Here is a 22,085-nt window from a genome sequence, read left to right on the forward strand (position 1 = left end):
TTTTTAACCTTTTTCACAAGTTAGAATATATTGAAAAACAAAAACAAAACCAAAAAACCCCATTTTCCCACATAATCTAATTAATCTGCTGAAACAATTTAATAAAAACGGGAGGGGAGCGGGAAGAGAAAGAGATAGAGACAAAGAAAGAGAGAAAGGGCACTGGTCGCATATAAATTCATGGCAATATGACACATGATTTTTCAGTTTCTCTGTTACAATAATTCTTATGTGACATGATCTTTGTACTACTTCAGTTAATATTACAGCACAGAGTTCACACAGGCAAAATATGGAGGAAGATGCTAAGTAGGATAACTGACCAAGCACTGCTGTGCTTTGAACTGCGGCTCTACCATTTATTAACTGCAGGATCTCAAGCAAGTTACTTAACATCTCTGTCCCCTAGTTTCCTCATCTATAAAATGAGGACTGAAAATGCTACCTATCTCCCAGGATTGTTGTCAGTATTAAACAAGGTAAAACATGTAAACTAATTAAAACACTTCCTGACATAACAGGCTCCGTAAATGCCTGTTATTAATAGTGGTCTGGCAATTACAGTAATGCCATATTAGCATACAGCATGGTGAGATATAATAAATCTGTTGCCTTCTCTGATAATATGCCAAAGATTTCTCAAGACTCAAACTCCCAGTCTCCCAAAGACACAAGAGTAAAGATGAGAAATATACAATATCTGAAGATGAGGCAAACTGTCTAGCTTACCAGATTCAAAGAAGTGGAAGAAATTCTAGCAGTTCAACGATTGGTCTAAAAAATACTCACAAGAGCAAACTAAAAAGTGCTGTAGAAATTATTTGATGCTATTCCTAGTTGTTAAAGACGAACTAATTTGCCTTTAAAATTCCTACGAATGGGGGTGCCTGGGTGGCTCAGTCGGTTAAGCATCCGACTGTTGATTTCAGCTCAGGTCAAGACCTCACGGTTTGTGGGATGAAGCCCTGCATGGGGCTTCTGTGCTGACAGCGCAGAGCCTGCTTGGGATTCTGTCTCTCTCTCTCTCTCTCTGCCCCTCCCCTGCTTGTGCGCTCTCTCTCTCAAAATAAATAAACTAGAAAATAAAAATGAAAATTCCTAAGAATATATGCATAAATACATTTGCTGTTAAACAAGAAGCCCTTGATTCTGGGGGGTGGAAGAAGTCTCAATTGAGATTTGTCAGAGAAAATCAGGAGATGAGCAGCCCTGACATATGTTGGGGTCTTTTCCCCTCACCTCCAAGAGCTTTCGCTGCTTTGCTGCCCTGGCTGCTTCACGCTGTGCAGCGTATAAAGCTTCTTCTTCTAGTCTTAACTTCTCTTCTTGTAAGGCTAACTGTACATGAACAAAACAATAAGGATTAACAAAAACCAGAACCTGTCTGACTGCTCTAAAAATAAAATGTTTGTTTGTAAAATTAAAAATAAATTATTAAAAAAATAAATGACCTCTATAAAGCATAACAGAATTGAAATTTTTGTGATTTCTCATTTCAATTTCTCCTCTTACAAAATAATTCAAATGATATCAAAGATATTATAGAACTCTTTAGAAGCTGAATTATGAAGTAGTAGCATTTAATTTGCAGAAATACAAAATTGTTTCTTTAGAATATATAGTGATCTTCATGCTCAACAATTGTTCCAATGCCTATCACTCTGACTAGTTTAATGGTTTTGGCTCTCCTGAGTCCAAGGTCTTTAAACTAAGGCCAATCATACCACCATCTATCAAAGTGAAGTAAGCTTTCACAAAGTTCATGTCTCATTGATGCACGTGTCCTGAATTTTATTACCACCAAGCTATTCAGCAATTAGTTTCAAATTTAAATTCTTGCTATTCCTAATAGCATCCAAACTGCTTTAGTGATAATTCATTGCATGTCAAACCAAATTTAAAAATCAAATTTCAACGATTTTTTTCTTTAGCCTAATATTAACATCTATTTGCATAGCTTAAATTAATGCTGTTGAAATCAGTAATTGGTACTAAACAAACTGTTCTTAAATGTATAACAGAATATGACTAATTCCACTTACTGATTAGCAAAACTATAATTATAGGCCATTTCCATCAACACATTAAAATAAATATAACATTTAGGATTATAGTTTATGGTTCACTTAGAATTCACTTTATTCACTAAGAATAAATAAATCCAAGACAAACAAAAAGACTTAAAAAATACTTATTGTGAAACAGAGTAGTTTTTAAAAGTTGGTTTTAAACACAAAAATACATGTATCTTGCCAGAGTCTCTACTTGTGAATTAAGATGTTATTTTTTAGAAGAATGTATTATCTTCATTTTTGGCAGCATATGATTTCTGATCAATTAAATCAAAGTAAAAGAAACTATAATAGACTGGAACATTATTCTTTTACTTTTTGTTCTTCTCTTACTTTTAAATAATTTTCATCTGTATAATATCTAAATATAGGTTCAGTGACTGTTCATATGCCCTATATTAATGACAACTTTCTCCATACTATAAACTGAAGCTTTATGAGAACACATACTTAAGCAACATAAAAGACTATTTACCTCTTTTTGAATTTTCATATCAAGATCTTTCTGTTTTTCAGCAATAGAATCATAATGCCTCTCTCTTAGGTTAACAATTTCTTCCTCAGTAAGAGGTCTACAGAGAAAAATGAGGGAGAAAAAGAAAGAAAAGAAAAAATACTTCTGACGAGTTCAAGTCCAAATAAAAAACTCATAAACTAGAGAAATACTAAAATTTTACTGTCCAAAATGTATTAAAGCAATTTAATGCTATAATTTCAATTGTTAAGAGTAAAAAGGCATACATTCTAACACTTGCTATAATTTGGTATATATGTTGAATAGGATGATATATTATCAGATTATTTTTTAGCACTACAACCACTTTTAAGATATGTGGACTCCATTTACCTTCACTTTGGCTCTGCTTCAGCCATCTGACCATATCCCAAAATATTCACCATAAAGCATAAAGCTATGCTTTGATAGCCCTCTTACCATTCATTCTAGGACTCTTAACTCTCATACCCAATACCCTCCCGATTTATCCTGGCCAGTCAGTCTGGTCACCATAGGCCCTTGATCCTTCCCTTTTCTCCTCGTCAACCTATGCTGATTACCTGGCCATACTTCACATACAACCAATGTGGACACCATGGCAAATTTGAAGTACTTTCTTACCAACATACACACCTTCTTGCATTCCTATCATAATACCATATTCACCCAGCTTACTTTCTGACCTTGGATCACTTCCATGATTAGCCCTTTCTCCTGAGAGCTGCTAAAGAAAATCTAACACCTATCTGGTTCTCAGTCCCTAGCAATAACCCTTTTCTTAGACATGATCAACTACCTCTCACATCTTAAGCTATACTTCAAATCTTCAAGTACTCCTTAAGTTCCGCATTTAAACTCTTTTCTCTCAGAAGTTAACTTCACCCCACTCTGAGATATGAGGATATCAACCAGCAATTCCTTCAACTTCTTGCCACCTCACCTCTTACTTAAGTCTATCCTCTCTATTCTTCCCTCAATCCTCTGAAGAGCTGGCATTCCTTAACTTGTTCAAGGTCATCTGCTATACTTCTACTCTTGATTCATTTGACATGGATGCCACCCTCCCTCCCCCAATCCAGGGCATTCCCTGGGACATTGCCTATTAATTAGCACCTCTCTTTCAGCTTCACCCTACTTTTTATCTGTCTTTACCTTTCTTCCATGTGAAGGGAAGAGGGAAGGAAGAAAAAAAAAGAAGACGGAAAAATCTTCATTTTACCTATATTTATTTCTAGTTACTGCTCCCTCTCCTTCCCATTTCAGCCAAAATTCATGAAACTAAATGTACACTGATAGCACATCCAGCACTTAATTTGTATCAGGTTCTCTTCAATGTGCTTTATGTATATTAATTAATTTCAATCCTCACATCAACATTAGCAGGTAGAGACAGAGATGATACACACGAGGGAAATGAGATAAAGACAGATTATGTCCACCATGTTCTTTTAATTGTTTTTGCCCACTGAGTCTTGGTTGTCTTCAGAATCCTCTTCTAGTGTTTGCCTATTCAGTTCTCAGACCGTTGCTCTCTTTCCACACACTCCAACCAACCCACTTCCTCCTGGTCCCAATCTCGGGTTGGTGATCTTGATAATGATCACGGTTTTAACCATCAGTATAAGGTAATGTCTCCTACTTCTGTTCCTCTAGCCCTAACTTCTGCCTGGGGCTTTTTTTTTTTTTTTTTTTTTAAGTTTTCTTTTTGAGGTCTCACATAAAATACAAATTTCAGGTGTTATTTCACTTAAGAGTTTTGACAACTGTATACACTCATATAACTTCAACACAAAGGAAGATACAAATATATCCATCCCTCCACAAAATTCTCTTGTAACTCTTTCCTGTCAACCCCTTTGTTTGTGCAATTTCTTCTGTCTGGAATGCTCTCCTCCTCTGGATAGTTATCACTAGCCAACACTCCCAGGATTGACCTAAGTGTCATCTTAAAGAAGTCTACCACAACACACCTCTTCTCACACATTTTAGGCAAAGGGTCTCTCCTGCATTTCCCCTGTGTGTTTTATAACTGCTAATTAATCTCTTTCCCCATCTTATGTTGAAATTAGTCATCTACACAAACTACCTCCTCGACCAGGATATTCTTTCTTCTAATGGAGAGAACCATGTTTGATTTTTTTAATCCCAGTGCCTGGTATAGTGCCACATGATAGTTGCCTAATATTTGCTAAACTAAAAAAAGATGAACATTCATTCAAAATATGAAACAGTATATGAAAATATTCTCTTGATATGAAGAACTCTTGAGTTAAAGACAGATGGTTCTTTTTCAAGTAGCTCAGGAAGAATCTAAAGAGGCTGTTTAAACAAATTGAAGTATCAAGGTTCTAGTTAACCTCATTAGTAAAACAAACTTTAGAATGTCATGAGGAAGAAAAAGGGCGATCACATTTTAAAAATTCAAGGAAATGTAATTATTAATATTAAATAGTTTATTAAAAACTACAATATACATGACTTAGGTTCAATAGGAGAGCACTAGGCAATCATGTACATTCAATTCCTTAATGTTCAAAACAACAGTTTGAGACATTATTATTTGTCTCAATCTTACAGAAAGAGAAAACTAAGGTCCTAAAATGTAAACTGTTCAATCCCTCAAAGCAAGCAAATGACAGAGCCTCGCTTCTTAGGGAGCTTCTTATGGTTCACACAGACATTATATTAAAAAAAAAAAAAAAAAAGCTTTACTTACCTATGACTGCTTCCTGGACTTTCCCCCTGTATAAAAATTAAACAATTAAAGAAATTTCACTAGGTGAATTCTATGCGAGGCAATTCAACAAATTTTTTATTTAATCAAAATATTTTCTGCTTACCAATTTTTATCATGTAAACAAATTTTATTATTAAGAGTGTTTTAAACAAAAAGCTTTAAAATTTTACTATTTCTCAAAAGCAAAATTAAATATTTAGCTTAATTTATATTAACTAATTATTGGACATTTCTTAACTTTTTTTTTTTTTTTTTAATGTTTATTTATTTTTGAGACAGGGAGAGACAGCATGAACGGGGGAGGGTCAGAGAGAGAGGGAGACACAGAATCCGAAACAGGCTCCAGGCTCTGAGCTGTCAGCACAAAGCCCGACACGGGGCTCGAACTCACGGACCGTGAGATCATGACCTGAGCCGAAGTCGGATGCCCAACCGACTGAGCCGCCCAGGCGCCCCACTTAACTTTTTCTAACAAATATATATTCTATACCAAATGAACTTCTGGGGTCAGGATGGTACTAGACAATATACTTTCTATGCCCTCTTCATTTACAGTTGATCTTCATACTTTGTAGATTCCATATTTGCAAATTTACCTATAAGGCTAAAATGTATTTTAACAAAAAAACTAATAACCCCTGCACTTTTGTCATCATGAACAGACTTTCACAGAGCAGCAAAAAACTTCGAGTTGCTCGATATGCACCTTCCCAGTTGAGGTAGAACATAGCGATGCTCTGCCTTCTTGTTTCAGTTCTCCTACTGTCCTCTTTACAGTCTACTGAGTGCCATGTTTTTTGCCTGTTTGTGTATTGTTGGTGATTTCACTGTATGGTGCTGAAGTGCTGTCTAATATTCCTAGTCACATGAAGACTGTGGCAAGCCTTATGGAAAAAATGTGTGTGTTGGATACGCTTCTGTTCAGACATGACTTACAATGCTGTTGGCCATGAGTTCAATGTAAATGAATCAGTAATATATATTAAAATAAGGTGTAAAACAGAAATCTAAAACAAGGTAATTTACTGATTGGGTGATGAAAATGTTGTGGCTAGAAGCTTACAGGAATCTAACTCTCCATTTTTCCTAAGAGTAATTTCCAGTTGGTATTCAATAATTCAGCATTTACGGCAACTTTATAGGACATAACTACCACAAATGATGAGAATGAATTGTTTTTGTTTTTTTCCTCACACGGTTATGAAATTACCTATAGTTTTTTTTCCTCCAAAGTAAACCAGAACTACTTACGAAACTGATTTGAATTTATGCATCTTTCTTACACACTTAAGCTATTCACATGTGATAGTTAACATATATGGCCAAATAACAGCAAGAAACAGGTGCTGATAAGAAACAGCACCACAAAACAGGGTGATGTTCAACTAAACCAAACACAAAACATGACACAGAAGGGGAAAAGACCGGTTAGGAAAAACAAAAGCAAACAAAAAACTCAACCAAACAAAAAGCATCTTAGGAAAACACATGGAACCACATTCTTTTGAAAAGCAGTATGATGCAATAAAGGTTGAAAGGACTCTTACATTTAGCACTTCTAGAGTTTAGAAACTTTAAAAATATTATGTAAAGTGTTTGCTTACACTTATTTTAAAAAATAACATAGAATTAAAATGACTTAAAATGGGAAAGAAACTAGGTTCTATGAAACATAAATGTATTTGGGAGAAATTTTACTGGGAAACAAAGGCTATGCTAGTTTCCCAAATGTGTTCTATCAGAGGATAATAAATATGTATTATTATCTGAAAAAAGGAATCATACCCAAATTAATTTGGGAAATGCTGAGTTGAATAGGTTTAAATAATTTTCTTAACAGTTCTCTTAACAGTTCTTCTCAGAACCTTTACCATGTTAATTTACATTCTGAAACTAGTATTCCATACACACTGGGAAATGTTGGGCTAAAGGATAATTTAAATTTAGTTTGATACATTTTCCTTTTTCCTTAGCAACAAAAAGTGATAAAAGGTCAGAGCTCTCAGTGTCCTTATAGTAGAACTCATTTTAGAGTTGTATAAAGTTTGCCCAAGGTTGGTTTAGTAACTTGCACAAACTCGTATAATTAGTTTAGTGAAACTGAAGTTTAGCTCACGATCTAAAGCTCTTCTAACTATAACCAGCGCATAAGAAGTATACACCACAGTTCATTAATTCTACACTGTACTTTTTTCATATTTTCACACTTCTGTACTTCGAATGCATCTTAAATTTAAGTTTTAGATGAGATGAAATGCAAAAAGTCAACAAAAGAAAATAACTGATAAAAAAGACAATGGCTAAAGTCAGAAAGTGATTATAGAATGGGCATGTATAAATTCTACCCTCAGAAATCTATAAAAACTATGGTTAAAGAATGGATCTACCTTGGGTTGTTGAAGAATTTTACCTACCTAATGGCAAGAGGTTAGAAATATCCTTTTTAAAGTTCCTTGAGTTCTATAGCATGCTTTAAAATATGATATATATTTATATATATAAAATACATGAAATGAACATATAAAACTATATGTAATATACCATATATATAGTATTATATATGTTATACATGAGAAAATTCTGAATGATATGCTAATATAAATTGGTAAAAGGACATAATTAGGGACTAAGAAGTAAAAATAAAAACCAAAAAAATAATAATCCTGAAAGACAATAAAATAAAAATTTTTTAAATAAAACCTAGGAGTAATGCAATGATTCATGAGAACAAATATGGGTTTTGCACTACTGTGGAAATACTTACTTCATCACTTTCTACTAGATTCTCAAACTGAAAGAACAAGAAAGCAAGTGTTAGGGGGGATATTTTTCTAAGGTACATACCTCATAAAAAATTGTCACTTTTTCACTTCAAAAATAATATACCTTTATACTTTTAAGATATTTGAGTCATGTGTCCCTTTATACACTAGTTCATTTGATATATTCAACAGTCCTATAAGATAGCCAAGATAAGTATATACTATTATTTATGATTTATATGAAAAAGAAAAAGGAGAATTATAGCAATTTTCGTCATAAATCAGAAACTTTTAAAACTTATAAACTATTTCACCTGAATTATTTCATAATAAACCCTACTACCAGAATTTTCCACTTGAATTCAAAAAAAATTTAATGTTATAAGAAGGAGAATTTACTCAAGAAACAGGGCCTTAAAAGATACCCAAATAAGAATTTATCTTATAACGTTTATATTTATTCATCTATTCATTAACTGTTTACTGAAAATCTACCAAATGGTAGTCACTGCTCTCAAATATAGTGTCTGTCTTTCTACAGACAGGAAAGTAAACAATTTGTTGATGATGTGATGAACAGTATTATATCCAATGACTAAATGAAAGTCATTACTACTAAATTGTATTACTAAAATATTTGTATTTAAAATATAAATAATTTGATAACCACCAAAAGAAAAAAGTTTTATTGTTAACATTATTTATTATTAAATATTAACATGATTAAAATCAAGAAAACAATGCATTTAAAAGGTTTAGAATGACAAGAGTTTAAAGAAGTGACTTGGGGCACCTGGATGGCTCAGTCGGTTAAGTGTCCGACTTCGGCTTAGGTCATGATCTCGCGGTTTTTGAGTTTGAGCCCCACTCTGTGCTAACAGCTCAGAGCCTGGAGGCCGCTTTGGATTCTGTGTCTTCTCCTCTCTCTGCCCCTTCCATGCTCATGCTCTGTTTCTCTTTGTCTCTCAATAATAAGCGTTCAAAAAAACATTTTTTTTTAAAAAAAAAATTTTTTAAAGAAGTCACTTAAAATTGTTTAAAATTATTATCTTGAACTTTTTGTTTGTTTTTTGGTTTGTAATTTTTTTAAAAAACTAATTTCTGGTTTACTTGCTTCCTTATTTAATATAGAAGGCAGTGAAGTACAGTGTTCAACCTTTGAAGCCAGGCAGTTTTGGACTGGATTTAGGTTCTGCCATTTATGGGCTGTAACAAAGCCCAACTTCTTCACCTGTCTAAGCCTCTCATTCTCATCCATAAAATGGGATGACTGCCACCCATTCAGCAGAACTACATTAAGAATTATGTGTGATGACATTTATAAACTATGGTGGAGTAGGTGGGACATAGCAGGGACTGAATAGATTCTATTATTATATTTTACACACAAAGAATAAGAAACTCAGTGATTCATCTTGTAGAGTTGCTTAAAGTCAGCTTTCTGCTTTGATCCTGCTGTACTTCTTTACTGGGGCAGGCCAACCATCTATGTCTAGAATCACTGTCTACTGAGCCATTGTAACTGCACAAGAGTACCCTCTCTTTGAATTGTGCACTGTGAAAAAAAAAGACAAAAACCAAAAACACCACTTCTTAGTAGAAATAGCAGTTCTATTAGAAGAACAGGACCATAATCTTCTGCAAACTTCTCCCTATTCACCCCTCCCCTCCCCACACCAATTCTTTTCCTTTTCATTGGCATCAATAATATTGAAATATAACAAGTCCATACTAAATCTAGGGCCCTTAATGAAAAGAAAAATGTCCCTTCTGCCTTCCTGAAGGGACTTTTATCCAATCAGATTCAAGACTTACTTACCTCTATAGTTAAGTGCTCACCTCTTGAGCATGTTCTAAAATACTTGGATCTGGGAAGAAAAGCAGAAAAACTTTCAAAATCACAATTAATACTAAAACGGAGCCAATGTAGTGGCATAAACACATTTCTATAAAAACATTTCCCAGATTTTCAAACTTAGTTATAAGTTTAAAAGTGTTCAACCAACATTTTTCTACCGACACCAATATTTACTCAACCTGTAATAACAAATTAATTTATTGTATTTACTACATAGAATACACTTAAATTTTAAAACTCATCTCATTATTGTTATTGTATCAAGGAAAGTATGTTAAAATACTGATGTGTTAAACAATGTATAAGAGTATGTCTCCAATTTTCGAAAACATATGCAAAACAACATAAATCTGGAAAGATATATGCCCATATGCTAAGAGTGGTTGTCTCTGGATTATGGAATCCATGTTTATACAAAGTTAGGCACTTTTTATTCTTTCCATGCCCATATAAATTTTAATCATTCTCTTCTGCTCCTATTAGTGAAATTTACAGGTTATCAAACAAGAAACTCCTTTGTTATATCTGCTCCAAGAACATGTCCACACTCTATTAACTATGTTTCTGTCCTCTATTATAGTATGAAAGTTGGTATAGGGCAGAGGCACCCAAACTTCTTTACAACTGGAAGTGCCAGGAGATTATAAGACTTTCACTTCTAATGTGGTTCGTGTTATAGCTGCTTAAATTAATGGAGGAGTGGACTTCATGCCCCCACAGAGACCAAAAGTCACACTGAGGGTTTTTAATGGATCCTTGGACGGAAAGGATCCTTTAAAAGATGAGAAGAATCCTGGGGTTAGGATAGGTCAGAATGCTTTGTGAGTATTATGTGTTTATGTATGTGTGAAAGGGAGACAGGTTTAGTGAAAGGGAATGAATGCTATATTATCATAAAATTTTTATTATTATAAAGAATAAAAAACAGTGAAATCATAGGTCCCATTTTCCTTAGTACAATCTTTATTTGCTAACAGATGCAAAGCAGTTTTATTGCCCATTAAGAGATAATTAATAAAAAACAGAGGACTTGGAATTGTCATTTTACATATCTAATAATTTATGGAACATACCCAGAACAAACAAAATACCCTTAATTCTCTAAGCATGTAGTGTCCCCATTCTTCTATTTTCCCCATTTCTCAAACAAAAACAGAAATGAGTTGAGCCTTTGAATAGTGCTGTGTTCTGGTATTAGGATATGTACTTCAAGTACTGTATGCTCTCTCCCTGCAACCATCACTCTCTTCCCTGAATGAAGAATCTATCTCTGATTAATCTACTTCTCCTTCCAGGCTTACTGCGATGGTGTAACTGAATAATAAAGTAAAGTTCAATAATACTAAGTATCTCATTATAGACTATCAATGTGACTTCATTGCTGAAGCAAAACCTAAAGCTAAGTGGTATACTGTCCAAACCAAGGGAAGTAATTGTACTATGCTTGTATTAGATAGCAGAACACTGTGTTTTATTCCAATTATATACAGATACACCCCTAACTTTAGGAGAAGCCCAAGGTGCTGACTGTTGTAAATGTCTCACTTTTCTGTGCTTTCTGTCCACATTTAACTTTAGTGAGGATGATCGTGCTTTTGCATGACTCTAACTCCCTGATTTTCTGACCAAACTAGACCACAGTCAAACCCCAGACTCATGTGATTGGTTCAGGGTCATATGGAAACTGAGCAGAGAGATATAATATCTTCCTGAGAGCTCTAGGGAGATGCTAGGAGTTATGCTTCTGAAAATCTTCAAAGAGGAATGAAACCAATCAAAAGAATGTTCTGACAGTGTTGAAGTCATCCCTAAGGATCAGGGGCATCCCTGCTCTGCCCATGGTTTTGCTAGTACTTGATAAATCTAGTATCCTTATAAGAAATTCTACCTTTTGCCTAAGATAGTTTGATCTGGATTTCTGTCCCCACAGTCAAAGTCCTGACTAATAAATAAACATAAGTCTATATGATAGAATGGCAAAAGAGCAAGTTAATAGAAAAAAAAAAAAAAAAACACACCCTAAAACCAAAATAAAACACAACAATTAAGATGAAAGGTATAAAGAAAAGCAAAACAAGTGAAAAAACATTTAAGTTTTCTTTTTAAAAACAGATTAGATTGAAGGTCTCAATCTAATCTGTTTTTAAAAAGAAAACTTAAATTAGATTAAAGGTCTCAATCTAATCTGTTTTTAACAAGAAAACTTAAATTAGATTAAAGGTCTCAATCTAATCTGTTTTTAAAAAGAAAACTTAGATTAAAGGTCTCAATCTAATCTGTTTTTAAAAAGAAAACTTAAATGTTTTTATTCACAAAAGGCATATATTGATTCCTACTATCATAAATGCCAAGATTATACTAATAGATTAAATACTCAATTTGGCAAACTCAGGGGCAACATTTTTTATTAGAAGAGTTTTATCCTGGGATTTATCCAAAAGGAAGTTGAGAAATATTGTCATACACATTTTAAAGTAATTAGAAAGCCGACTGCTTGAAAGTAGCATCTCAGATTTGAGAGAGCTCTCTGTTACTTACGTGGTACATGAAAGAAATTTAAATTAAAATCTTTACATATTATTGGATGCCTAAAAGTCTAATACATCTGGAATATAACTTTTTCAGGGTTTCCTGTAATAAAGTGCCCTGATTTTCTACCTTGAAGTGTTATTTTATTTATTTATTTAAAATATTTTAATGTTTATTCATTTTGGAGAGAGAGAGAGAGAGACAGAGTGCAAGCGGGGAAGGGACAGAGAGAGAGAGGGAGACATGGAATCTGAAGCAGGCTCCAGGCTCTGAGCTGTCAGCACAGAACCTGTCCCAGGGCTCGAACCCACAAACCGTGAGATCATGACCCGAGCCAAAGTCAGATGCTTAACCGACTGAGCCGCCCAGGCGCCCCTTGAAGTGTTGTGTTAGAATAAGGAGTGAGGTTCTTCACAATCCTTTACTACCTACTTCTAGGTAAAGATGATAATACAAGTGAGAGGGTCTGGGTGGCTCAGTCGGTTAAGCCTCCGACTTCAGCTCAGGTCATGATCTTGCTGTTCATGAGTTCAAGCCCGGCGTTGGGCTCTGTGCTGACAGCTCGGAGCCTGGAGCCTGCTTCAGATTCTGTGTCTCCCTCCCTCTCTGCCCCTCCCCTGCTCATGCTCTATGTCTCTCTCCCAAACTAAATAAATAAACATTAAAAAAAAAAAAAGATGATAATACAAGTGAAAGGTAAGTAGAACAATTGCAGAGAGGAAAATCATACCTGTTTTATTAAATGTGACCTCAAGTGTTTATTGTTTTATTTCATAAATATTTATTATGTAACTAAGTGCTTGGCATGGTTCTAAAGTGCTGGCAATACAACTGTCAATAAAACTGATAAAGACCCTACCACCTTGCAGCTAACATTCTTGGGAATGAATGACAATAAGCAAATGGTGGGAAATGCTACGAAAAAGTAAATACTTCAGAGCAAGCAAAGCTAGTGACCAGGAGAGGGAGGTTATTTTATGTAGGGTGGTCAGGGTAGGACTTTCGGTTAAAGCAAAATTGGAACAAAGATCCCCCAAGAAAGCCAGCCAGCTAGATAACTGGAGGAAAAGAATTCTAAGCAGAAGAAAGACAAATACAAACAAGCTCTGAGGCAAATTGTTCTTTGCATATTCTACGTAAGTGGGGGACCTGAATGAATGGCTGGAATGGGGAGAAAAATATATGAGGTCTGAGAAACAGCCAGGGTCAGACCACAGGCCTTTGTAGGCCATGGGAAGGGTTCTGGAGTTTATTCTCAATAGTTAAGAATTTATAAAAAAAGATTTCTGTCTTTGGCATCCCCCCCACACTTTTTTTTTTTTTTTTAGCTTTTATCATGACAATTTTCAAATATGCACAAAAGTAGGGAGGAGAACATATACACCTCCTTGTACCCATTACCCTACTTAAAAAAGTTACCATTTTCCCAAGCAGGCTGTGTATTGTCAGTGCGGGAGCCCGGCCCGGGTTCAGGCTCATGAGCTGTGAGATCATGACCTGAGCAGAAATCAAGAGTTGGACACTAACCAATTGAGTCACCCAGGCGCACCCCAACTTGCAACCCCCCTACTTCCTCTGTAGTCCTCTTTTAGTCTGTAACAGCCCTCCTTGCTGTACCATCACCTCTTCCCATGCCACTCATGTATTGGAGAAATTGTGTCATTTGTCCTGTAGAATTTCTCAATTTCTAGGTTTGGCTGATTGTTCTTCTCTTGGTGCTGCTTGCTTCCTCTATCCTCTGTATTTCCTGTGTACTGATAATTTGATTTAAATTCAGTGCAATTTTTTAAGGCAAGAACTCTTCAAATATGGCACTTGCTGTTGAACTAAATTATGAGGAACTTTATTTTTGTCTGCCTCACTTTTACTGATGCTAAGATGATCTGTAGGTTCAGGTATTGTCAGACTAATTCATTATAAAGTTTCAAACCAACCTAGAAAAGGGGTGACGGGTGTTTTTAGATGCCTTACGCTTAACATCCATACATAGTTAAGAGTCTGGATGAGAATTCTCTATTCAAATTCCAAGTCTAGCACATTAAGATAAATACCAGTCCCCAAACCCCTTATACCTTTTCTATAATTAACCCTGGGCCTACTTCTCAATTCCAGATCACTAAGAACACCATTCTTTTCTTCCTGGCTTCAAACCCAGGAAATTAATCTTTGTTTTCTTTTCCTATCCTAAGGAAGGTTTGCTGTGAACAAAGATACAATGCCAGTGATTTTTCCTCCCCTATATATGCTTCATGCTATTACTAATACATACACAAGCCTATTGTGTTTAAGGAGTTTACTACCAATCACTGTGGAGAAATAGAAGTATAGCTTATTCCTGGGGAAAAAGGAAGAATGAGCTATTTCTCAAAAAGTTGGAAATACAGAAAACAAAAATTAAAACTATAAAAGCAATACACAATGTATCTGTTACCTTGACAAGCTAAATTACCTTAAAGAAAAAGAATCTCCTGGGTAAAGGAAAGAGAAGTAGTTAATATCTAAAAGAAGAATGTGTTAAAGTGGAGGAAATGGAAGGGCAGAAAACAGGGAAGTAAATGTTGGCAGAGTTCATCCAAAGCCCATCTGCAGAACAGTCCCTGGTTCAAGGAACTGAGCTATCTGGACCCAGTGGTAGGTAGTGCTCCATGGTGATGGGTTATTTGAATTGTATAACTTTTTCTGAATTTATGCTAAGAACCTCCACCCTATTATTTACTCATAGTGAAAGAATGTGCTTAACTGAAGCTACAAGTACTATACATTTTCTGGACAGTTATATTTTACATTTTTAATTACCAAATACGCCTTCCATTTTTTTATATTTGACCCAATAAAGCTGAGGGCAAGAGCCTGGGACAAAGGGAAATCACTGATGTGACTGTTCAAACAAAATTACTAGGTGTTAGGGGCTGCTGGATGGCTCAGTCAGCTAAGTGTCTGGCTGTTGGTTTTAGCTCAGGTCGTGATCTCACAGTGAGTTGGAGCCCCACTTTGGGCTCTGCACTGATGGTGCGGAGCCTGCTTGGAATTCTCTCTCTCCCTCTCTCTCTCCTCTCTGCCCCTCCCACGTCTCTCTCGCTCAAAATAAACTTAAAAAAAAAATTACTATGTGCTAATGGAAAAACAAAACTAGCCACAGAAAAATCACAGGACTTGTCACCTTCAGGTCTCCCAAGTCCTGTGCAGGAATATTTCATTACAGTACATAGGTCCTAGTTGAGAATATTTTCTTCAAGAATGAAGTTCTAGTTGTATATAAGAGGCACCATTAAAAAAGAACAGTGGAAAATGAGATACAAAGAAATAGGATGAGTCTAAAACCAGAAATTTGATACCAACCAATTAAACTACATTTCCAACAACCTTAGATGAAAGTTAAATCTTAGAAAGAAAAATAAGAAACAAAATGATTGAAAGTAGCAATGTCTATTGCAAAGGCCTGGCTCTTTTTTTTTAAATTTATTTTTATTTATTTTTGAGAAAGATACAGAGAGCAAGTGGGGGAGGGGCACAGAGAGGAGACAGAATCCCAAGCAGGCTCCACACTGATGGTGCAGAGCCTGATGTGAGGCTTGAACTCATGAACTATGATATCATGACCTGAACCAAAATCAAGAGTTGGATGCTTAACCACTGAGCCACCCAAACGTCCCACAAAGGCCTGGCTCTTGATTACTATCACTTGGCTTAAAGAAATAACTTTTTGCTTTCTTCATTTTGAAAAAAAAAATATTGACTTGAAAATTCCTAGTATGCATAATGTTACAAAAAAACAGAGTATAACAAGCTATTACCGTAATGGAGAGCAAAGAGAGACATTTATTGTCTATAATGGGCCAGGTATTATTATGCATGTATGGACTCTGTTGTTGTTTTTTTATGAACTTAGTTTTTATATGTATTTTTATATACATTTCCTTTCCACAATAATCCTATGAAGTACTGTAATCCTAGAGACAGGCACTGTTCAACACGATAGCCACTAGCCTACGTGTGGCTATCAAGCACTTAACATGTGGCTAGTCTGAAGTGAGAACTCAGTCTGAATATTTCAAATAGACACTGGATTTTGAAGACTGAATACCAAACAACAACAACAAAATAAAATGATCTAACTCCAATAACTAAGCTCTTTCAACATATATTCATGATCAAACATAGATAAATATCTTTTAGATCTTCCTCAATTCCTCTTCCTTCCAAGTTAAACTGATTACAGTCCTGCAGTTGAAAACACTGATGTGCATATTCCAATACTCTGTGTATGGCTTAGAATCTACAAGTATGCTGATTTTATATGTAATGCTGCTTTGCCATATAGGCTTTTAGTACACTTTTAGAAGAAACAAATGTTTGTATTATTCATAAAGCATTTGTTTTATTATTCATAAAAAGTTCACTAAATATTAGGGGTTATTTAAAATTAAAAGACATTTAAATCCGACATTTAAAATGAAAAGAAAATGTGGTCACTTTCATTAACTTCTTAAGAATCTAAAAATAAAGAAGAGCCATCCTACTTTTATAGACCTATTGTTAGTATATAAGTGGGTCATGTACAAAGTTCCCTAAATTTCACTAAAATTTTTTTAAGTAAATCAGAATAATTTAAGATTTTTCATTATGCAAACATAACTGCTTAAAAATAAAAACAGGCAGCTAAAAACCATATTCTCTGCTTTCATATTTGTAACGTTTGACTAAAGTTTTGAATCTCAAATTCATTTCATTGATAATGATAACAAAACTCTAAGAGAAAACTCCCAAGCTCGTAAGACCAGAGATTCTCAAAGTAGTGAACATTGGAGGTTATCAGAGAAACCAACATGCAAAAATGGCAACAGTAAATCTAGGAAGGCATCCATTCCCCACCCTAGGGCAACAATCAATTAATAAGTTATTATTACTGACAGGAAACTGATGTACACCTCTGATAGCTGAAATAAGAAAGAGAAAAAAGTATGTGTCTATGATCTAGACGCAATACATAAAAACATGTCTAATAATACATATTTAATGCTAACAGCTCTGTTTTAGTAAATCTGTCATTCTCTACTTTGGCATGTAACAATCACCTTGTTAAAAAGTGGAGATTATTGGGGCACCTGGGTAGCTCAGTCGGTTGAGCATCCGATATCGGCTCAGGTCATGACCTCATGGTCCGTGAGTTCGTGCCCCGCGTCAGGCTCTGTGCTGACAGCTCAGAGCCTGGAGCCTGTTTCAGATTCTGTGTCTCCCTCTCTCTCTGACCCTCCCCTGTTCATGCTCTGTCTCTCTCTGTCTCAAAAAAATAAATAAACGTTAAAAAAATTAAAAAAAAAAAGTGGAGATTACTGAGCTCTGTCTTTGATTTACAGAGCTGGATATTATATTCTGTTCTACTCATCTAGATATTTGTCTAGCCTTATACCAGTATAGCAGGGTTTTGATTATTAGAACATAAGGCAAGTCAGCTTCCTCAAAATTTGTAGGCCAGATTTGGTTTCTTGTGCTTTCATAAAAATTATTGGAATCAGCTTGTGAAGTTCAGTGCAACTGGTGGAACTGCATTCAATTTATATCTTTCTATCCATAAACATGGCACTATCCTTCATTTATTTCAGACTTTTGTTTTTAAATGTTTTGTTCTTACACATCTATTATTGATTTATTTCTAATTTCTTATACTTTTCATTGCTAACATGGAAAGTAATTTTTAAAAAATGTATATTTGTTTATTTTGAGACAGAGAGAGAGAGAGAGAGAGAGAGAGAGAGAGAGGGAGAGGATGAGTCGGGGAGGGGCAGAAAGAGAGGGAGAGAGAGAATCCCAAGCGGACTCTGCACTGTCAGCAAAGAGCCTGACATGAGGCTTGATCTCATGAACCATGGGATCATGGCCTAAGCTGAAACCAAGAGTCAGACACTTAACCAACTGAGTCATCCAGGTGCTCCAGAAAGTAATTTTTAAAACATGCATTATCTGTTTGTTTCTGGAATACAGGAATACAATAAAGTCTTAGTATAAATATTAGACAGCATTTCACATTAATACATTGGGAAAAATATCTGACAATACCAAATGTTAGGAAGTGGAACAATGAAAATCTACTGTTGGTACAAGTATAACCTGGTAAAATTACTTTGAAAAGTCTGACATTCTGTAATAAATCTGAAGATGTGCATGAGCTATCACCCTTCCATTCCTAGGTATATGTACCTAAAGAATCTCTTATACATATGTACAAAGAGTCATTTGTAAGAATGTTAACTGAAGTGGTTTGTAATACCAAATAAACCTCAAAATAATCTAAATGCTCACCAACAGGAGAATGGATAAATTAATTATAGCCTACTGATACAATGACACACCACTACACAGGAGCCTGAATGAATGAACCAGAGCCACATGTACGAAAATGGATATTTTGAATAAATATTCCAGGTAAGAATCAATACCCTAAAGCAAAGAATTAATCAATCAATGTTTACTGTATTCAGAGTGACAACAGGGGAATAAAAACATCACTCTTTCTTTCAAGTGGGAGGAGTAAACTTAGACCCATATAAGAAGGTGCTCCTGCAAGTTCCAGGAACCATGTGATTACTAGAGAAATGAGTGGAGATAAATGCATAGAGAATAAGTGCATGCATGAATAATGTTTGCAATTAAAGTTGGATCTAGGTAAGAAATGATGACAGATTGTACTAAAGTGGAGTCAGTGAGTGAAATGGATAGGTTAAAGAGGTATTTAGAAAATAAAACTGGAAAATGAGATGATGGGGAGGAGAGTCAGAGAATCCCAATGGGGTTGTAATAGCAAAGAAACAGGAGACAAGAATGAAGTGTACAAGGGGAGAAAAATAAATGTGGCCAATCCAAGTCCTAAGACTTAAATGCCAGAGGTGACAAGGATAAAAAACTAAGTGATGTGAGAAGCTTAAAGAAACCTATAGGAATACACCAGTATCACATAATACAAAGCTGAGCTGTAAAGAAAATGGTTAAAGTCATATCATGTGTGCACTTAACTTTCATGAATTCAGCCATATGCCCTGGAGGGAAAGGGGAGATTAGAAATAATGTAGACAACAATTCCACTATTCTATTCAAGAGCATATATATTCAAGTGTATTATGGTGAAAGCTGAGCTGCTGAAACAAAGAGTCTCCAAAAACAATGAGTTAAAGAAAATAGAAGTCTATTTTCCCTTTGTTAACAGTCTAGAGCTCCCCAAAGTCATCCAAGGACATTCATTTATACATAAGCCTTATGTCCCTATGTTTCTAAACAAAGTAAAGTTTCTGTATGTCCATTCTACTACTGCTGAAGATGTGAAAGTGGACTCAAACATATAAATGATATTAAAGAAGTAGAAAAAATAGGCTATCGTACTCTAAATGAAGGTGTAGTAAAAATTTTTGGAAGAGTTTAAAAGTAATGTTACACAAGTGAAAATTCTTGCATATATATATTCTTGCATATTTATCAATTTTATCAAGGCAGATATCAAGATAATTTATTATTAAGGATAAAATCGGTCTCATCAAGAATAGGCTGAAAATGCAGTTTTTTATGCTTCTGCATGTTATTTTGCATAGCAGATACCCTTTTCACCAAAGTGACTTAACTAAAAGATAACTAAAAATTTTTCATAAATCCTACATTTGTACTGTTCCTTTTCTTCATATCCTGATATCTAACATCTGTTAAAATAAAATAGGAAAGTCTTTCCCTAGATCTTCTGTTTGACATTATAAATAATGAAGAACCATGGTAAATTGTTACAAAGTCTATTAAAAATTAAAAGCTTCCCAAGACTTTTTTTTAATGAACAAAAGACTGGAAAGGTTACAAATCAGATGCCCCACAAAAGCTGTTACAATCAAGATGATAGACACATCATTTTTCAATTATTATCAAGTATTTCAATGGAAGTTTAATAATTCAAATCTCAAAGCATGATCCATCAGTAGATTTTCCAGGTTGGGATAGCATCGACATAGATGATAATAATAAATAATAATAACACTTATTGTTTAATAAGCCCCTCCTGAATGAAGGCAAATTTAGGAAAAATGAATGTGTAGAAAATGTATTTCTCAAAGAGAAAGACAACTCTTTCTGCTAAACATGGATTAAAAAGAGTCATTGCCTTAAAAATTTTTTCATTCCAATATAGTTAACATACAGTGTTATATTAGTTTCGGGTGTACCATATAATGATTCAACAGTTCCATACATCACCTAGTGCTCATCAGGACAAGTACACTCCTGAATCCCCATCACCTATTTCACCCATCCCCCTCATCCACCTCCCCTCTTGTAACCACAAGCTCGTTCTCTGTAGTGGAGTCTAGACGCTTCTTGCTTTATCTTTTCTTTTTTTTTCCTGTGCTCATTTGTTTCCTAAATTCCACATATGAGTGAAATCCTATTTGTCTTTCTGACTGACTTGTTGCACTTCACATTATACTCTCTAACTCCATACATGTTTTTGCAAATAGAAATATTTCATTCCTTCATATAGTTGAATAATATTGCATTGTGTATATACACCACATCTTCTTTACCCATTCATCTATCAATGGACAGTGGGTTGCTTCCACGATTTGGCTACTGTAAATGAAAATAGGGATGCATGTATCCCTTTGAATTAGTGTTTTTGTATTTTTTGAGTAGATACCTAGTAGTGTGATTACTGGATTGTAGGGCAGTTCTATTTTTTAACTTTTTGAGGAACCTCCAAACTGCTTTCCATAGTGGCTGCACCAGTTTGCATTCCCACCAGCAGTGCACAAGTGTTCCTTTTCTCTATATTCTCACCAACACCTGTTGTTTCTTGTGTTGTTGATTTTAGCCATTCTAACAGGTGTGAGGTGATATCTCATTGTAGTTTTGATTTGCATTTCCCTCATGATGAGTGATGATGAGTATCATTTCATGTTGTCTGTTGGCCATCTGGATGTTTTCTTTGGCAAAATGCCTGTTCATGTCTTCTGCCCATTTTTAACTGGATTATATTTTTCGGTGTTGAGTCTTATAAGTTCCTCATATATTTTGGATATAGCCCTTTTTTGGATATATCAGTTGTAAATATCTTCTCCCATTTTGTAGGTTGCCATTTAGTTTTGATGATTGTTTCCTTTGTTGTGCAGAAGCCTTTTATTTTTATGTAGTCCCAATGGTTTATTTTTGTTTTTATTTTCCTTGCTTTCGGAGACATACCTAGAAAGAAGTTGCAATGGCAGATGCCGGAGAAATTACTGCCTGTAATCTCTACTAGGATTTTTGACTTCAGGTTTCACATTTAGGTCTTTAATCCATTTTGAATTTATCTTTTGTGTATGGTGCAAGAAAGTGGTCCAGTTTTTCCAACACCATTTGTTGAAGAGATTGTCTTTTTCCCTTCAGATATTCTTTCCTGCTTTGTTGAAGATTAATTAACCATATACTTGTGGGTTCATATCTGGGTTTTCTATTTTGTTTCAGTGATCTATGTGTCTATTTTTGTGTTAGTACCATACTGTTTTGATTACTACAGCTTTGTAACCTGAAGCCTGGAATTGTGATACAGTTTTGCTTTTCTTTTTCAAGATTGTTTTGGCTATTTGGGGTCTTTTGTGGTTCCATACAAATTTTAGGATGGTTT

The 22,085-nt window shown here is 34.9% G+C and overlaps 1 protein-coding gene across 1 annotated transcript in view; it reads right to left on the minus strand.

Moving 5' to 3' along the window:
- LOC125918007 (AP-1 complex-associated regulatory protein) overlaps positions 1 to 22,085 on the minus strand; it is a 39,299-nt gene that overhangs the window by 6,215 nt on the left and 10,999 nt on the right. Inside the window, exons 2-6 of the mRNA XM_049624065.1 lie at positions 9,887 to 9,935; positions 8,070 to 8,096; positions 5,285 to 5,310; positions 2,548 to 2,644; positions 1,240 to 1,338 (exon numbers count right to left, since the gene is read on the minus strand). Coding sequence (XP_049480022.1) covers positions 1,240 to 1,338; positions 2,548 to 2,644; positions 5,285 to 5,310; positions 8,070 to 8,096; positions 9,887 to 9,935 — 298 coding nt within the window. The remainder of the gene's footprint in view (positions 1 to 1,239; positions 1,339 to 2,547; positions 2,645 to 5,284; positions 5,311 to 8,069; positions 8,097 to 9,886; positions 9,936 to 22,085) is intronic.

Source organism: Panthera uncia, unplaced genomic scaffold (assembly GCF_023721935.1).
Source record: "Panthera uncia isolate 11264 unplaced genomic scaffold, Puncia_PCG_1.0 HiC_scaffold_365, whole genome shotgun sequence".
Taxonomy (NCBI): Eukaryota; Metazoa; Chordata; class Mammalia; order Carnivora; family Felidae; genus Panthera; species Panthera uncia.